General features: G+C 32.5%; 1 protein-coding gene across 1 annotated transcript; it reads left to right on the top strand.

The window, feature by feature from the left end:
- The first annotated feature begins 14 nt into the window (after positions 1-14).
- Positions 15-13,371, top strand: LOTGIDRAFT_188836 (hypothetical protein). The gene is made up of 26 exons (XM_009055965.1): positions 15-110; positions 1,073-1,306; positions 1,474-1,550; positions 1,873-1,966; positions 3,396-3,568; positions 3,975-4,116; positions 4,236-4,348; positions 5,080-5,217; positions 5,386-5,489; positions 5,592-5,853; positions 6,357-6,429; positions 7,233-7,384; positions 7,683-7,838; positions 8,061-8,216; positions 8,356-8,499; positions 8,637-8,759; positions 9,023-9,177; positions 9,438-9,609; positions 10,114-10,319; positions 10,504-10,786; positions 11,019-11,231; positions 12,102-12,200; positions 12,386-12,529; positions 12,697-12,801; positions 12,973-13,068; positions 13,176-13,371. The coding sequence occupies exons 2-26, from the start codon at positions 1,081-1,083 to the stop codon at positions 13,218-13,220; spliced, it is 3,651 nt and encodes a 1,216-aa protein (XP_009054213.1). The 5' UTR covers positions 15-110; positions 1,073-1,080; the 3' UTR covers positions 13,221-13,371.
- The last annotated feature ends 215 nt before the right edge of the window (positions 13,372-13,586 follow it).

Raw genomic sequence — 13,586 nt, 5'->3', positions numbered from 1 at the left:
AGTGCAATGTGGGAACGGGCACCGACTCTATAGGAAGCCGCGCCACTGGTTTCGTAATTATTTGGTTTCATATATATCCACATCGATCTTGTGCATTTCAGACAATTAAGGTGATTTTTGTAACGATATTCGTTGATTATTTTGCACGACCTCAATAACTACACTGGCGGTCAGTATTGCCTTGATTCAAGCTCACGAAATTCGTAGCGTAACGTTAGATGAATGTTGTCTTTTTTGGTCTCTGTAAATGCAGCCCCTGTGTGTATCAATGCCTTTTTCGATTTGTATCAATTGATATTTTTATTAGGATTGTATGGCACATGAACACTAATCATATGCTGTATGTCTAAATAGCATTTTAGTATGTAGCCCATGTGTTAATAAAAAATGATCTGTTTGAATTTTGATTTCTGTCCAACAAATATTGAAATACAGTGGTGTAACTTATTTTCGTGGATATAAGGATTCAACACTGAATTTCGTCAAAGTTAAAAAAACGAAAAAAATTTTTTATGTCTTAGATGTTTCCTCAGATATTCTACAAAATAATTAAAATTGGTTTATTTCGATTTTCTTTATGAATCCTTCACTTTGACCCATATTCCATGAGCAACCAACTCGGCAATGGCGGCAGAATGCGTCACTCATCTTCGTGTACAATGTTTGATCTATAAATAAGTCTAGAAAAACACGTATGGATACCGGGTGGTATAATTAACTTCTCTTAGTATTTATCTTTAATATCAATTCATTATAACTAGTGTCAATTCCTTCAAAGAACCACGATTTAAAAAAAAATATAGTGACTGACAACATAAGACATGTAGCGTGATTTATTGCTAAAAGTCCTGAAACAACATAAGAATACGGTCCACTTTGTGTTCCATTTTCTGCTGACACGGAATCCGGGGATATTATTCTGGATGTTTGAAGATAGATCATGTAATTTATTAAAGAAAACCATATTGTTTAGATCTGTTCAGGTTAAAAAAAGAATTGTATTAAAATTTATAAATATCTTTCAGGGAGTAATACCATACTCAATGATGTTTTATACTTTGTTCCATTTCAGTTTGGAAAATGTTCCTTTATAACCTGACCCTTCAGAGGGCATCAGGAATAACATTTGCAGTTCATGGTAATTTCTCTGGGTCTAAACATCAAGAGATATGTGTCTCCAGGGGAAAAATAATTGAACTGCTAAGACATGATCCAAATACTGGTAAAATATATCCGGTATTGTCAGTTGAAGTGTTTGGTATCATAAGAGCATTAATGCCATTCAAATTAACTGGTGGAACAAAAGGTTGGTTTTTTTTTCTCTAACTGCCGTTTTGTTTTTTGTGAAGTAGCTATGTACGTCTTTCTCTGAACATGTGCTTACTTTGATTTATGCAGATAAGTTTCACTGTTGAAGAGTCTCTTTGGCTTTACATTGATCTTGAAATTATATGATTGTTTTTGATGTTTCAGACTATATTGTTGTTGGTTCAGATTCAGGAAGAATTGTTATATTGGAATATATCCCATCTAAAAATATATTTGAAAAGGTTAGTTTTATATTGTCATATTTTGAAACATTCTCTGTCAGATGAAAGTTCAACTGAAGGGACCCACACACCATAGCCATCACCGGTTTTGTACGGTTTGAGAAAGTCAGTCTGATAAGCAAACTTTTGTTCAGATCTAAAGGGTAGGATGTGCCATGAATAGACTATTCATCAGGAAAACAAACTTGTGATTGACCCTTTCTTTATACTACCAGTCCACCACCTTATTTTATTCTTTATGATTCTTAATAGATTTAATGTCTGGTTGAAATGTATGTTTCTGTATAGTATAAGAAAATGTATCTGATCTATTTAATTTAAGGTTCATCAAGAAACATTTGGTAAGAGTGGTTGCAGAAGGATTGTTCCTGGCCAGTTTTTAGCTGTCGATCCAAAAGGCAGAGCTGTGATGGTTGGTTAGTATGGTTTAAATTCTTGTACTTATATTGTGATGTTTTATTATTTTTTATACGCCCACATGAAATTGGGTGTTCAATAAAATAGAAGACACACAAAGTTTTTTTACTGGTCCATTTTTAGTTGATCCAAATAATGTGGATACTCTATAGCACAACACATGGGTAAACATTCAAAAAATAATCTGCTATAGAATACGAAATGAGCCTTTGTGCTCTTGAAATATGTTAGACTTTAGGACTACTTAGTTTTTTCTATAGCAGATTATTTTTTTGAATGTTTACCCATGTGTTGTGCTATAGAGTATACACCTCATTTGGATCAACTAAAAATGGACCAGTAAAAAACCTTTGTAAAATGGTTTTTGTGTCTTCTGTTTTATTGAACACATGAAATGGGGGTTGTATATTGTTATCACCCATGTTGGCCCGTCGATGTTTGCTCGTAAACATTCCAAAAAGCACAATTCGTGACTGATTTTGACGAAACTTCGTATGATTGTTTGTAATCACCCAAGGTTGAACCAGAAATCAGAAAAATATTTAGTGTGAGTTATTGTCCTTGTTCTTGAAAAGTTCGTAAACATTCTTGAAGGTGTAATACTTGACGTATTTTGACGAAACTTTTGTGTGAGTGTTTGTTATCAACCAAGGATGAACTTTAATGAGAATTAGAAGAATCAAAAAATATTTAGTATGAGTCCTTATTCTTAAAAACATATTTTAACTTGTAAACGCTCTAGAAGTTTGAATTATTGACAGATTTTGACGAAACTTGCTAATATTATACAGTATCTCCCCAGAAAGTTCAAAAGAAGTGTAATACTGAAGGTTGAATATTTCATAATGTTAATTATTACTGTACTGTCAATTATTTTTATTTAAAATAAAAGCTGCCATTGAGCATATCTTACCTTGCCTGACAAGCTATCATTTCAAAGCATTTTTGATGTCTTTAATCAAAGAAAATAGATGATCTAAATAAAAACCTGATAAATCATGAAGAATTTTTTGATGAATGAGAGGCTTTTCATTCTGCAGTTTATAAACTTATCCCATAGTTTCCTCGTAGAAAGGCATGTCAATGTACCTAGATCCTTTGTGATGATGCAAATTAAACCTGATAAACCATGACGGTTTTTGACTAATGAGCCTGAAAGGATTCCAGCTGTACAGTTGATGATTCCCACAAGGTTCCTTGTGCAAAAGAAAGTTCATGAAATATGGTCCTCATACTTAGGTTGTTTGTGATGATTCAATATTAAACCTGATACGTCAGGAAGGTTTTTCTGACAAATGTGCCTGAAAGGAGTCTAAATCTTTTCTTTTTTTTTAAGTGTTTTAATTATTTAGTGCAAATAGGTATTTTTACCCACAGGCTTGGAACATTAAACATTGTTATAATCAGTCAATTCTTTCCATTTTCTAGGAGCTGTTGAAAAGCAGAAATTGGTATATATATTAAATAGAGATGCCCAGGCTAGATTAACTATCTCTTCACCACTAGAGGCACACAAATCAAATACATTAGTCTATCATATTGTTGGTGTAGACATTGGCTTTGAAAACCCTACTTTTGCATGTTTAGAAATAGATTATGAGGTAAAGCATTATTACTCTTAGCAAAAAAACTCATTTGGTAGATAATAGTTAAGAATATTGTATTTTGGACAAAATAAGCTGTCTTACCTGCTTAAAACTTTTGAAAATAAGTTTGATACTCTTGATTGAATATGATTTTCAAGAGAAATCACAAATCTGGTCAATATTACTTAAATAACATCAACTGATCAGTATTCCCTGTATAGTATAGTATAACTTTAACCAGTGATTGTTGTTCCATAAAGCTGTGTCTATATATTGTACTCACAATTGCTAAATGCCATTCAAAGACTTTATAGTATGGAACTTACTGTGTTATTGACAAAAGGATCTGATTTTTGAAATATGCCTCATTGTGAAAATTTGTCTTCCTTGTGGAAAATAACTTGTATGATTGTTATTGTAGGATGCTGATCAAGATCATACAGGAGAAGCAGCAGCTAAAAGTCAACAATTATTAACATATTATGAACTAGATTTAGGGTTAAATCATGTCGTTAGGAAATATTCTGAACAGTTAGAAGAACATGCCAATTTCTTAATATCAGGTAAGTTCTATTTGAAAGGAGTGTCTATTGTATTTGACATCACTATTATGTCTGATATGATGATAATGGGTTCCCGTACTATATCAATTATTTTAACATGGTACATGATATATTTTCAGTACCTGGTGGTAATGAAGGACCTAGTGGTGTATTAATTTGTTCAGAGAATTATATTACATATAAAAATCTTGGAGATCAACCAGATATAAGATGTCCTATTCCCAGGAGACGTGTAAGAACTTACTATTGTCTATACTTTTTATTTGTATCTTGTAAAACAGTAATAGCAATTCCTATTGTGGCAAACATGCTCAACACGATACATGATCACATGAAAATGTCTTTACTGGATCTTTGATGATGATGCATTTTAATCCCGATAAACCATGAAGGTTTTTCTGACTAATGAGCCTGAAAAGATTCTAGTTGTACAGTTTATAAAACATATTTCTTAGCAATTGCATGGACATGAAATAAATGGTCTTAAGTAGATATTTGATGATGATTCAATATTGAACCTGAGAAATCATGAAGGTTTTTCTGACTAATGGGCCTGAAAAGATCCTTATTCTGCAGTTCATAAACTTATCCCAGTGAAAACTCATGTTTGTGAATTATAATGGTCCTCCTGTTTAAATCCTTGATGATGATTCAATATAAAACCTGATCCACCATGAAGGTTTTTCTGACTAATGAGCCTGAAAGGAAAATGTAACAGTAAAATAAAATTATCGTTATGGATTTTAATGTAGATATTGGCATGGTTTTATGATATTATTATGAAACATTTGCCAATGTCAAAGCATAGATATGATGTTTTTTTCCGTGTTTCACCTGATTAACAGTGATTACAACTCTTTGAAAATCTGATCTATGCATGAAAAAAAGTATTTGTTACATTCAAAAGATTTTGAATTCCGAATTCCAAAGTATGACCCTGAATATTTGATATATATTTTTCAGTATGATTTAGATGATCCAGAAAGAGGAATGATATTTGTTTGTAGTGCTACACATAAAACTAAATCAATGTTTTTCTTCTTGGCTCAAACTGAGCAGGGGGATATTTTTAAAATAACATTGGAGACTGATGAAGACATTGTAAGTGCAAATGATTTCTTAATCCCAATTTAAAATATTGATAGATGATTCTTCCAAATTTCCTGTGTCATTCTCAAATGTAATAAGATATTCACGTTTTCAAACTCTGACTGTGCCCTCCTGGTCAATTGTCTTCTGATGTTGACTAAAGGTTGATATATTTTCTAGGTAACAGAAATAAGATTAAAATATTTTGATACTGTACCAGTAGCAGCTAGTATGTGTGTTTTAAAATCTGGATTTTTATTTGTTGCTTCAGAATTCGGAAACCAGTAAGTATACCATACTTTTATAATTCAATTTTGATATTCTTAGCCATTCTTGTCATGTTCTTCATGATATATATTAATGTGAAACTTACACTCTTATTTCAGTTACCTGTATCAAATTGCCCATCTTGGTGATGATGATGGGGAGCCAACATTTAGTAGTGCTATGCCCTTAGAAGAGGGAGATACCTTTCTGTTCTCACCTAGACCTCTGAAGAACTTAGTAGTTGTAGATGAGATGGATAGTTTATCACCTATAATGAATTGTCAGATAGCTGATTTAGCTAATGAAGATACTCCTCAGTTATATACATTATGTGGACGAGGTCCTAGGTCTTCATTGCGTGTCTTACGGCATGGGTTAGAGGTAGGTTGATAAATGTTTTGAATAACTGTCTATTAATCGAAAATTGAGGAAAGCTTTTGCAGCATCCAATCATTGCAGTCAACGCACACTTACTGATCTTTTATCATCTTTTAGCACTGCAGATTTACTGTAAACAATATGTCATCCAGATTGAATATGAAGTGGCAGAGGGGGAGAAAACTTTTATTTTTTGTGTTAATTTTGTTTTCCTTGATGATGATCCACTTACTTTCTTGTGGAATGAGAGACGAAGGGACTGAGTTTGTTGAAATCGCCATGTTGAAGTGAGCATGTGATACGTACCCGGAATTCTATTGGTTGACCTTTAACTAGGTCAGGACAATTTATTGGGAATGCCCACACTTGCTGATAAGGCAAGGTCAGGACCTTGCAAACTTCTTTGATTTCGCAAACTTCTTTGATTTGCACAATGACTGACTTTTATACTCTTAATACAATGTTAAATGTCGGTTTGAGACAATTTAATTGATTTTATGATTTAGGTATCTGAGATGGCTGTGTCAGAGTTGCCTGGTAATCCTAATGCTGTATGGACTGTTAAGCGTCGTATTGATGGTAAGATTCTTTAGTTTACTAACTGTACTATAGCAGTAGGAATAATTACTCTCCATTACATGTCAATTTCTCTTCAAAGAAACTTCAAATACACAAAAACAAACATCTGTAAAACCATGGTTTGATTTCTCTATAGACTATGATGTTAAAATATAGCAAAAACTTACCATAGGGCTAAAGCAACAATTCTATTTCAGATTCCAGTACTTTTTGTTTCAGAATTTATTTCAGGTGCTGATTCATTATTTCCTTTTTTTTTGTTGCTTATATTTATACGACCACAAGTGAAAGGTCAAAATCGATTTTTGGAAAGAACAATTTGATTCCAAACAATGCATTCATGTTTCCCCAAACATTCATTAAGACAAAGTTACTAAAAGAAAAAGGCTGGTTGTCTGGTACTAATTCCAACACCAAGCCTCTTTCTGCTTTCAGATGCTGCTATGTATGTAGTGTGAGTGAATGGTGTGGTGATCTTCAGGTTTGTATTCAATGCTCCAAGTTGATACAGATACCAGATACAAACATATCGAATGATAAAAGCTGAAAGTCAAATTTTAATTTTGTAATTGTGTGCACTCAATGTTATTTCCCTTTGGAATGATTTTCGGTACATCAATAGTGTTAAAACTTTTATTTCAAATTTGTTGTGAAACAGAAACCATAGCTTGTTTTGAATGAAACCAGACATGGCCAACAAGTTTATTGACATTAAAAAATGCATTTGTGCTGGGAAGCTTGGTTGGGATTAATCATTTGATTTATTTCACGCTACATTGAACAGAGATGTTTTGTATTTTCAGAGGATTATGATGCATATATTATTGTATCATTCGTGAACGCCACCCTGGTATTATCTATTGGTGAAACAGTAGAAGAAGTTACAGATTCTGGATTTCTTGGTACTACACCAACTATATCCTGTTCACAATTAGGAGATGATGCTCTTGTTCAGGTACAGATAATTCTAATTATTTAAAAGTTTATGAAGTTGATCGATATAAAAATACCAAAAAGAAAAAATACTTTCCAAGCATAGATATGATGTTTTTTCCGTGTTTCACCTGATTAACAGTGATTACAACTCTTTGAAAATCTGATCTATGCATGAAGAACTCTTCAAGTTTATTTCCATTATAAAAATGGTAGATGTGTTGGTTGGGTCTTTTAATTCCTTTTAATATAATATACAATCTAAACTGTTGTTTTAATGGTTAGCCAAGTATGTTAATTCCTATATCTATACTATTCAGATTTATCCAGAAGGTATTCGACATATTAGATCAGATAAACGTGTTAATGAATGGAAGACACCTGGTAAAAAATCTATTGTAAGATGTGCTGTAAATCAGAGACAGGTTGTTATTGCTTTAACTGGTGGTGAATTAGTTTATTTTGAAATGGATCCTGTAAGTTAAACATCTAATTTTGTCATTTAAAAAATCAATTTGGTTAATCCTTTACAACTCTGTGCAACTTATTCAATGTCATCCAGAAAAAATTATATTTTCAATGCTATCAAATAACTGAAGCCTTAGCTCAAGTGGACGACAACAAGATCCCATTACATCAACAGTGTGACAAGAACAGTAATGAAGCACTTTTATTTATATTGATGATTTGATTTGTAGACTGGTCAATTAAATGAATATACAGAGCGAAAAGAAATGTCGGCTGATGTAGTATGTATGGGTATATGTAGAGTACCACAAGGTGAACAGAGGTCAAGATTTTTAGCTGTTGGTTTAGCTGATAATACTGTCAGAATAGTATCTCTTGATCCCAATGTAAGTACTCGTCATTTTGTAAACATTAAGCAAGGAAAAATAATTATGTTTTCCGTAATCATTTATCTTGTTGACCAATTAGCTCATTAAATGTCTTTGTATAACAACAATATACAATTATTTTTATTGCTATTTACAGGATTGTCTATCACCATTAAGTATGCAAGCCTTACCAGCACAGCCAGAATCGTTGTGTATAATAGAAATGGGTGGTACTGAAGCTAAAGAGGATACAAATGAACCAGGAACATCTGGTGGTTTATATCTGAATATTGGTTTACAGGTATGTTTATACTTATAATTCGTTGAATTCCTGCCACTGAAAAACCAACTGTTATACAAGCTTTACCTGTGAAAAATGATTTCAGGGATTCTTTTTGGAAATGGTTGTGAATTTAATAAGTATGTTTTGTATTGTAGAATGGAGTCTTATTGAGAACTGTATTAGATATGGTTACTGGTGATTTATCAGATACAAGAACCCGATACTTAGGTTCCAGACCGGTCAAATTATTCAGAATATCTATGCAAGGTTCAGAATCTGTGAGTAACAAGTTAATAAACATCTATTATGGTCCCCTTTTAGTTGGGATGATTCATGTTAGGATTAAGAGGAATTCTTTTTCACAGAATATAGCCCATACAGAGAAAAACAACAAAAGAAATGACCAAAATCGGGCAAATAAAATACATGTAGTTCAGTCAAAAGGTATGTTTTTAAACAATATTATATCAAAAGTCAAGAAGATAAAAGCCTTAAAAAATTAATTGTGTCTTCTGTTAAAGAAAAACCTTGAATATTTCAGGTATTGGCTATGTCAAGTCAAACTTGGTTGAGTTATACTTATCAAAGTCGTTTCCATTTAACACCATTATCATATGAATCATTGGAGTATGCTTCTGGCTTTGCATCAGAACAGTGTCCAGAGGGTATTGTAGCCATTTCCACCAATACACTACGGTGAGCTAACATACAAATTTCAAACCCATTGATGTCTAAGATAGGATTACTAATAGATTTGATTAAATTCATCTTCATTATTAACTGCTTCATGTCTGAGACTTTTCAGACAGATATTCATCTTCTACATTTTATAACTTCAGATCCCTTAGAAGTTCCTCTCATCCAATACTATCTTTGAAAATATTTCAAATAACATTCATTGATATGAGAATGATTTCAGTTCAAGATTAAAACATGGTTATTGATGTTAATTTCAGTATTTTGGCTTTAGAGAAGTTGGGAGCTGTATTTAATCAAGTTTCATGGCCTTTGCAATATACACCTAGAAAATTTGTTATACATGAATCAAATAATTTAGTTATTGTTGAAACTGATCATAACACTTATACTGAAGAAACACAAACGCAACGTAAACAACAAATGGCAGAGGTTTGTACCTTTTTATCTAAAAGATTTTGACTACGAGTTCCTTCTAGTCCATCTCGTGCTATAAAAAAAAAAAATTTGTGTATGAGCAAAGCAATCAAATTTACTGAGCCAGGATGGGCACACCTCTTGACTTGGAATGTGCTGTAATTGTTGAGATAGCCTACATGATCTGAAGTAGCTTGCTATTATGAAGTGTGAGGTTATAAAACTTGGAAAATTTTGTTTCAGTAAATCAAAAATCTAAATACTTTGCAATACATTTTTATGATGTCCTTCCACAATAATGGCTAAAATCTATCTACATAAAATGATTTTAATTTCCGTGTTTCACCTGATAAGATAGTGATTACAATGTAATACATCTGATCTGTACATAATTTAACATTACATTTCTTTCTGTTGATCATTTCTCAATTTGAAAACAAAATTTTTATATCCCACAGTATGAAGTTGTCATCACCTCTGCCTATCGGCTTGACATTAAAATTTATTTTTTCTTTGTAGGAAATGATAGAAGCTGCTCAAGAGGAAGAACAAGAGTTAGCAGCTGAAATGGCAGCAGCCTTTCTAAATGAAGAACGACCAGAATCTGTATTTGGTTCACCTAAAGCTGGTATGGGATTGTGGGCATCTGTCATTAGAATAATAAACCCATTGAGTGGTGACACCTTAGATAAAATAAGTTTAGAACAGAATGAAGCTGCACACAGGTAGGTAACAACTTGTTTTAGGAAACATATTTTAGCATTGAAAATTATCACAAAACCAAACAGTTTAATTTGAGTTGTGTACATATATATATTCAAGTTTATGAAAATTCATACAATATTCTTCAAGTAAGTCTGCATTCAAGTTGACTTTTGTTCTGTTGATGAATAAAAATTTTCATTTCAGTATTGCATTAGTGAAGTTTGCCAATCGTCCAGATGATACAATATTATTAGTTGGTGTGGCTAGAGATTTAGTATTGAATCCCAGATCATTGAGTGGTGGTTTTATTTATGCCTACTTAGTGAAAGACAATGGAAATAAATTAACTTTCTTACATAAAACATCTGTTGATGAAGTACCTGGTGCTATTACTTCATTTCAAGGACGTGCTCTAATTGGAGTTGGAAAATATCTTCGAATTTACGACTTGGGAAAGAAAAAAATGCTGAGAAAATGTGAAAACAAAGTACGTAAAAAAAAATTGTACATGGCTTTAATTGAATTAACCAGAGTCAATTAATATGGTCAAACAGAGTAGCTGTGGCTTTATCTCAACTGAAATTTCTACTCAGAGTCTAAGAATTAAATTATTTTCAGATAAATCAGGATTGAAACAAATTTCTATAAGCATACCATTGTCCAGTGAGTTATTTCTTTGAATGATAGGATTTAGATGAAAATTCTTTATTTCATTTCAGAACATTCCCAACTTCATTGTCAATATACACACAAATGGAAACAGAGTATTGGTAGCTGATATACAAGAAAGTTTCCATTTCTTACGTTATAAAAGACAAGAGAATCAGTTGATAGTGTTTGCTGATGATACCAATCCTAGATGGTTAACATGTTCTTGTATGATAGATTATAATACTATGGCTGGAGCTGATAAATTTGGAAATGTGACAATTGTAAGTTTTGGGGGATTTTTTCTTGCATGTTCTAACTGAAGCAAAAAATTGTAATGTAATTTCCTTAACTTGTTATGTAAATTGGCAACACTGATTTTACAGAGGTGCACCATTCCAATCTTCAGTCAGACATCTTTGATTCTCGCCACTCCATTGAAACTTAGCGTTTTATGCCAAAAGTGGTTACATATTACATTAGCAGCTTTGGGATAGTGACATAAAACACTTAATAGACTAGTACAAATCGATGCTATCTGTAAGAGGAAGGTATTCCAGAATATTCTCCTAATATACTTTCAGATATTTAGTACCGATCCTTGATTTTCTTTGTAACCACAATAAGCTACTTCTTGTATTTAGAAATCTGACAGCGAGTCCTACGTTGTACTCAATAAATTTTTATACGCCCACACATAAGATAGGCGTATATTGTAATCACCCTGTTGGTCTGTCCGTTCACATTTGGTTCGTGCTCACTCTACAGGCTACAATTTTTTACAGATTCTTTTGATTTTGTTTGTCAATGTCATTATGAAGATGATCCCTATCGATTTTCGTGATGATCGGATAATTTTTCACCGAAATATCGTGTCTGACTTGACATTTCACTCTATTAGCTATATTGTGCAACTCGTGCTCACTCTATAGGCTACAATTCTTTACAGATTCTTTTGATTTTGTGTGTCAATGTCATTATGAAGATGATCCCTATCGATTTTTGTGATGATCGGATAATTTTTCACCGAAATATCTTGTCTGACTTGACGTTTCACTCTATTAGCTATATTGTGCAACTCATGTTCAATCATTTCTGACAGCTACCAGTGGGCGTATGTTACCTTGCCTGGCAAGCTATCTTTTGTTATTCAGGTCCGTTTACCAACAAGTGTTTCTGATGATGTTGATGAAGATCCTACTGGTAATAAAGCCTTATGGGATAGAGGAGTCTTAAATGGTGCCACTCAAAAGGTAAATTCTTTTCAGTCAAATTGCACTTAATCTCTATGAGAAGCATTTATGGAGATTTGTATCTGTTACTCAAAACATTAGTTCAAGTATCCTATCAGCTATACTAGGTAAAATGTCAGGATTAGTTAGTTTGGTGTATGAATTTGAAATACAAGTCAAATTGATCATACTGTTTGTTATTATAGGCAGATGTAGTATGTAATTTTTATGTGGGGGAAGTCATAACATCACTACAGAAAGCAACTTTAATACCAGGTGGTTCTGAATCCCTGGTTTATACAACATTATCAGGTGCTATTGGAATGTTAGTACCATTTACATCACATGAGGTAGGTAGATGCTAATAAAACAAGAGGATGTCGAAATGTGGAATCAAGTTATGAATATGCAAAATGAATAAGATTTTGATATGAAATGACATGGCCTCTTTTAGAGTGTTTTTCTATTATCATTAAACCTCAATTGCTTATTTAACTTTCACACCATTATCTTACAGGATCATGACTTTGTACAACATTTAGAAATGTATATGAGAACTGAACATCCACCATTATGTGGTAGAGATCATTTAGCTTACAGATCTTACCATTATCCATTAAAGGTTAGTCCAATGTCATGCTTACATTTGAGATATACTCTATGCACTTTTAACTCATAATATGAAATAAATGGTATCTGCTGTATTCAAAAGTGTTTTGTACTACAATAGTTTAAACTGGTTGTAAACATTTTTTTTTATTAAACTTCCACTCATAGCTTTATTTTATTTTAGAGTGTGATCGATGGTGATTTATGTGAAATGTTTAATTCTATGGAACCCAGCAAACAGAAAACCATGGCAGAAGAGTTGGATCGAACGCCTGCAGAGGTAGACATTTATTTTCTTACTAAGTAAAAAAATAAAATATAAACAGTTTGATTATTAATTCGGTAAATAAAATTCATCCGTCTAAACTTAATAATTTCTTTTTTCAGGTCTCAAAGAAGTTGGAAGATATTAGAACTAGATATGCTTTCTAATGCTGTTCAATATATTACAGTGGTTATTAAGAACAGAATCCCTAGCATACTGGTCTTGTGGGTTTTGTTGTCGTTTGTACTATAAGTGTATCATTTGTAAATATTTCATCACCATTCTGATGTGTATAATAAATAAAACATTGTCAAGTCGAAGTGTTTGTCATTTTCCCCAGTTGTATACATGGAATACAGGGGTGTATTTATGGGGTTAAATATTTGAGGATCTTTTTTAACACCAGCATGAAATATTGAGCAGTGATTAATAACTTCATTGAGAAATACTGAAAGTGTGCCCATTGTCACACCACATGGTGGCTAATTACCATGTATTTAGAAGTCTAAAAATATTTTCACATCAAACTATAT

The sequence above is a fragment of the Lottia gigantea genome, assembly GCF_000327385.1.
Source record: "Lottia gigantea unplaced genomic scaffold LOTGIsca_26, whole genome shotgun sequence".
In the NCBI taxonomy this organism is placed as follows: domain Eukaryota; kingdom Metazoa; phylum Mollusca; class Gastropoda; family Lottiidae; genus Lottia; species Lottia gigantea.
The sequence above is the reverse complement of the archived record's forward strand: the minus strand, read 5'-3'. Positions and strand labels throughout refer to the sequence as shown.

Bases quoted from the DNA above. Each gene is read 5' to 3' on its own strand.
- LOTGIDRAFT_188836 (XM_009055965.1), top strand. From the start codon at position 1,081: ATGTTCCTTTATAACCTGACCCTTCAGAGGGCATCAGGAATAACATTT. The intron at 8,500-8,636 runs GTATGTTTATAC...TTTGTATTGTAG, and splicing joins ATCTGAATATTGGTTTACAG to AATGGAGTCTTATTGAGAAC. The intron at 9,178-9,437 runs GTGAGCTAACAT...TGTTAATTTCAG, and splicing joins ATTTCCACCAATACACTACG to TATTTTGGCTTTAGAGAAGT.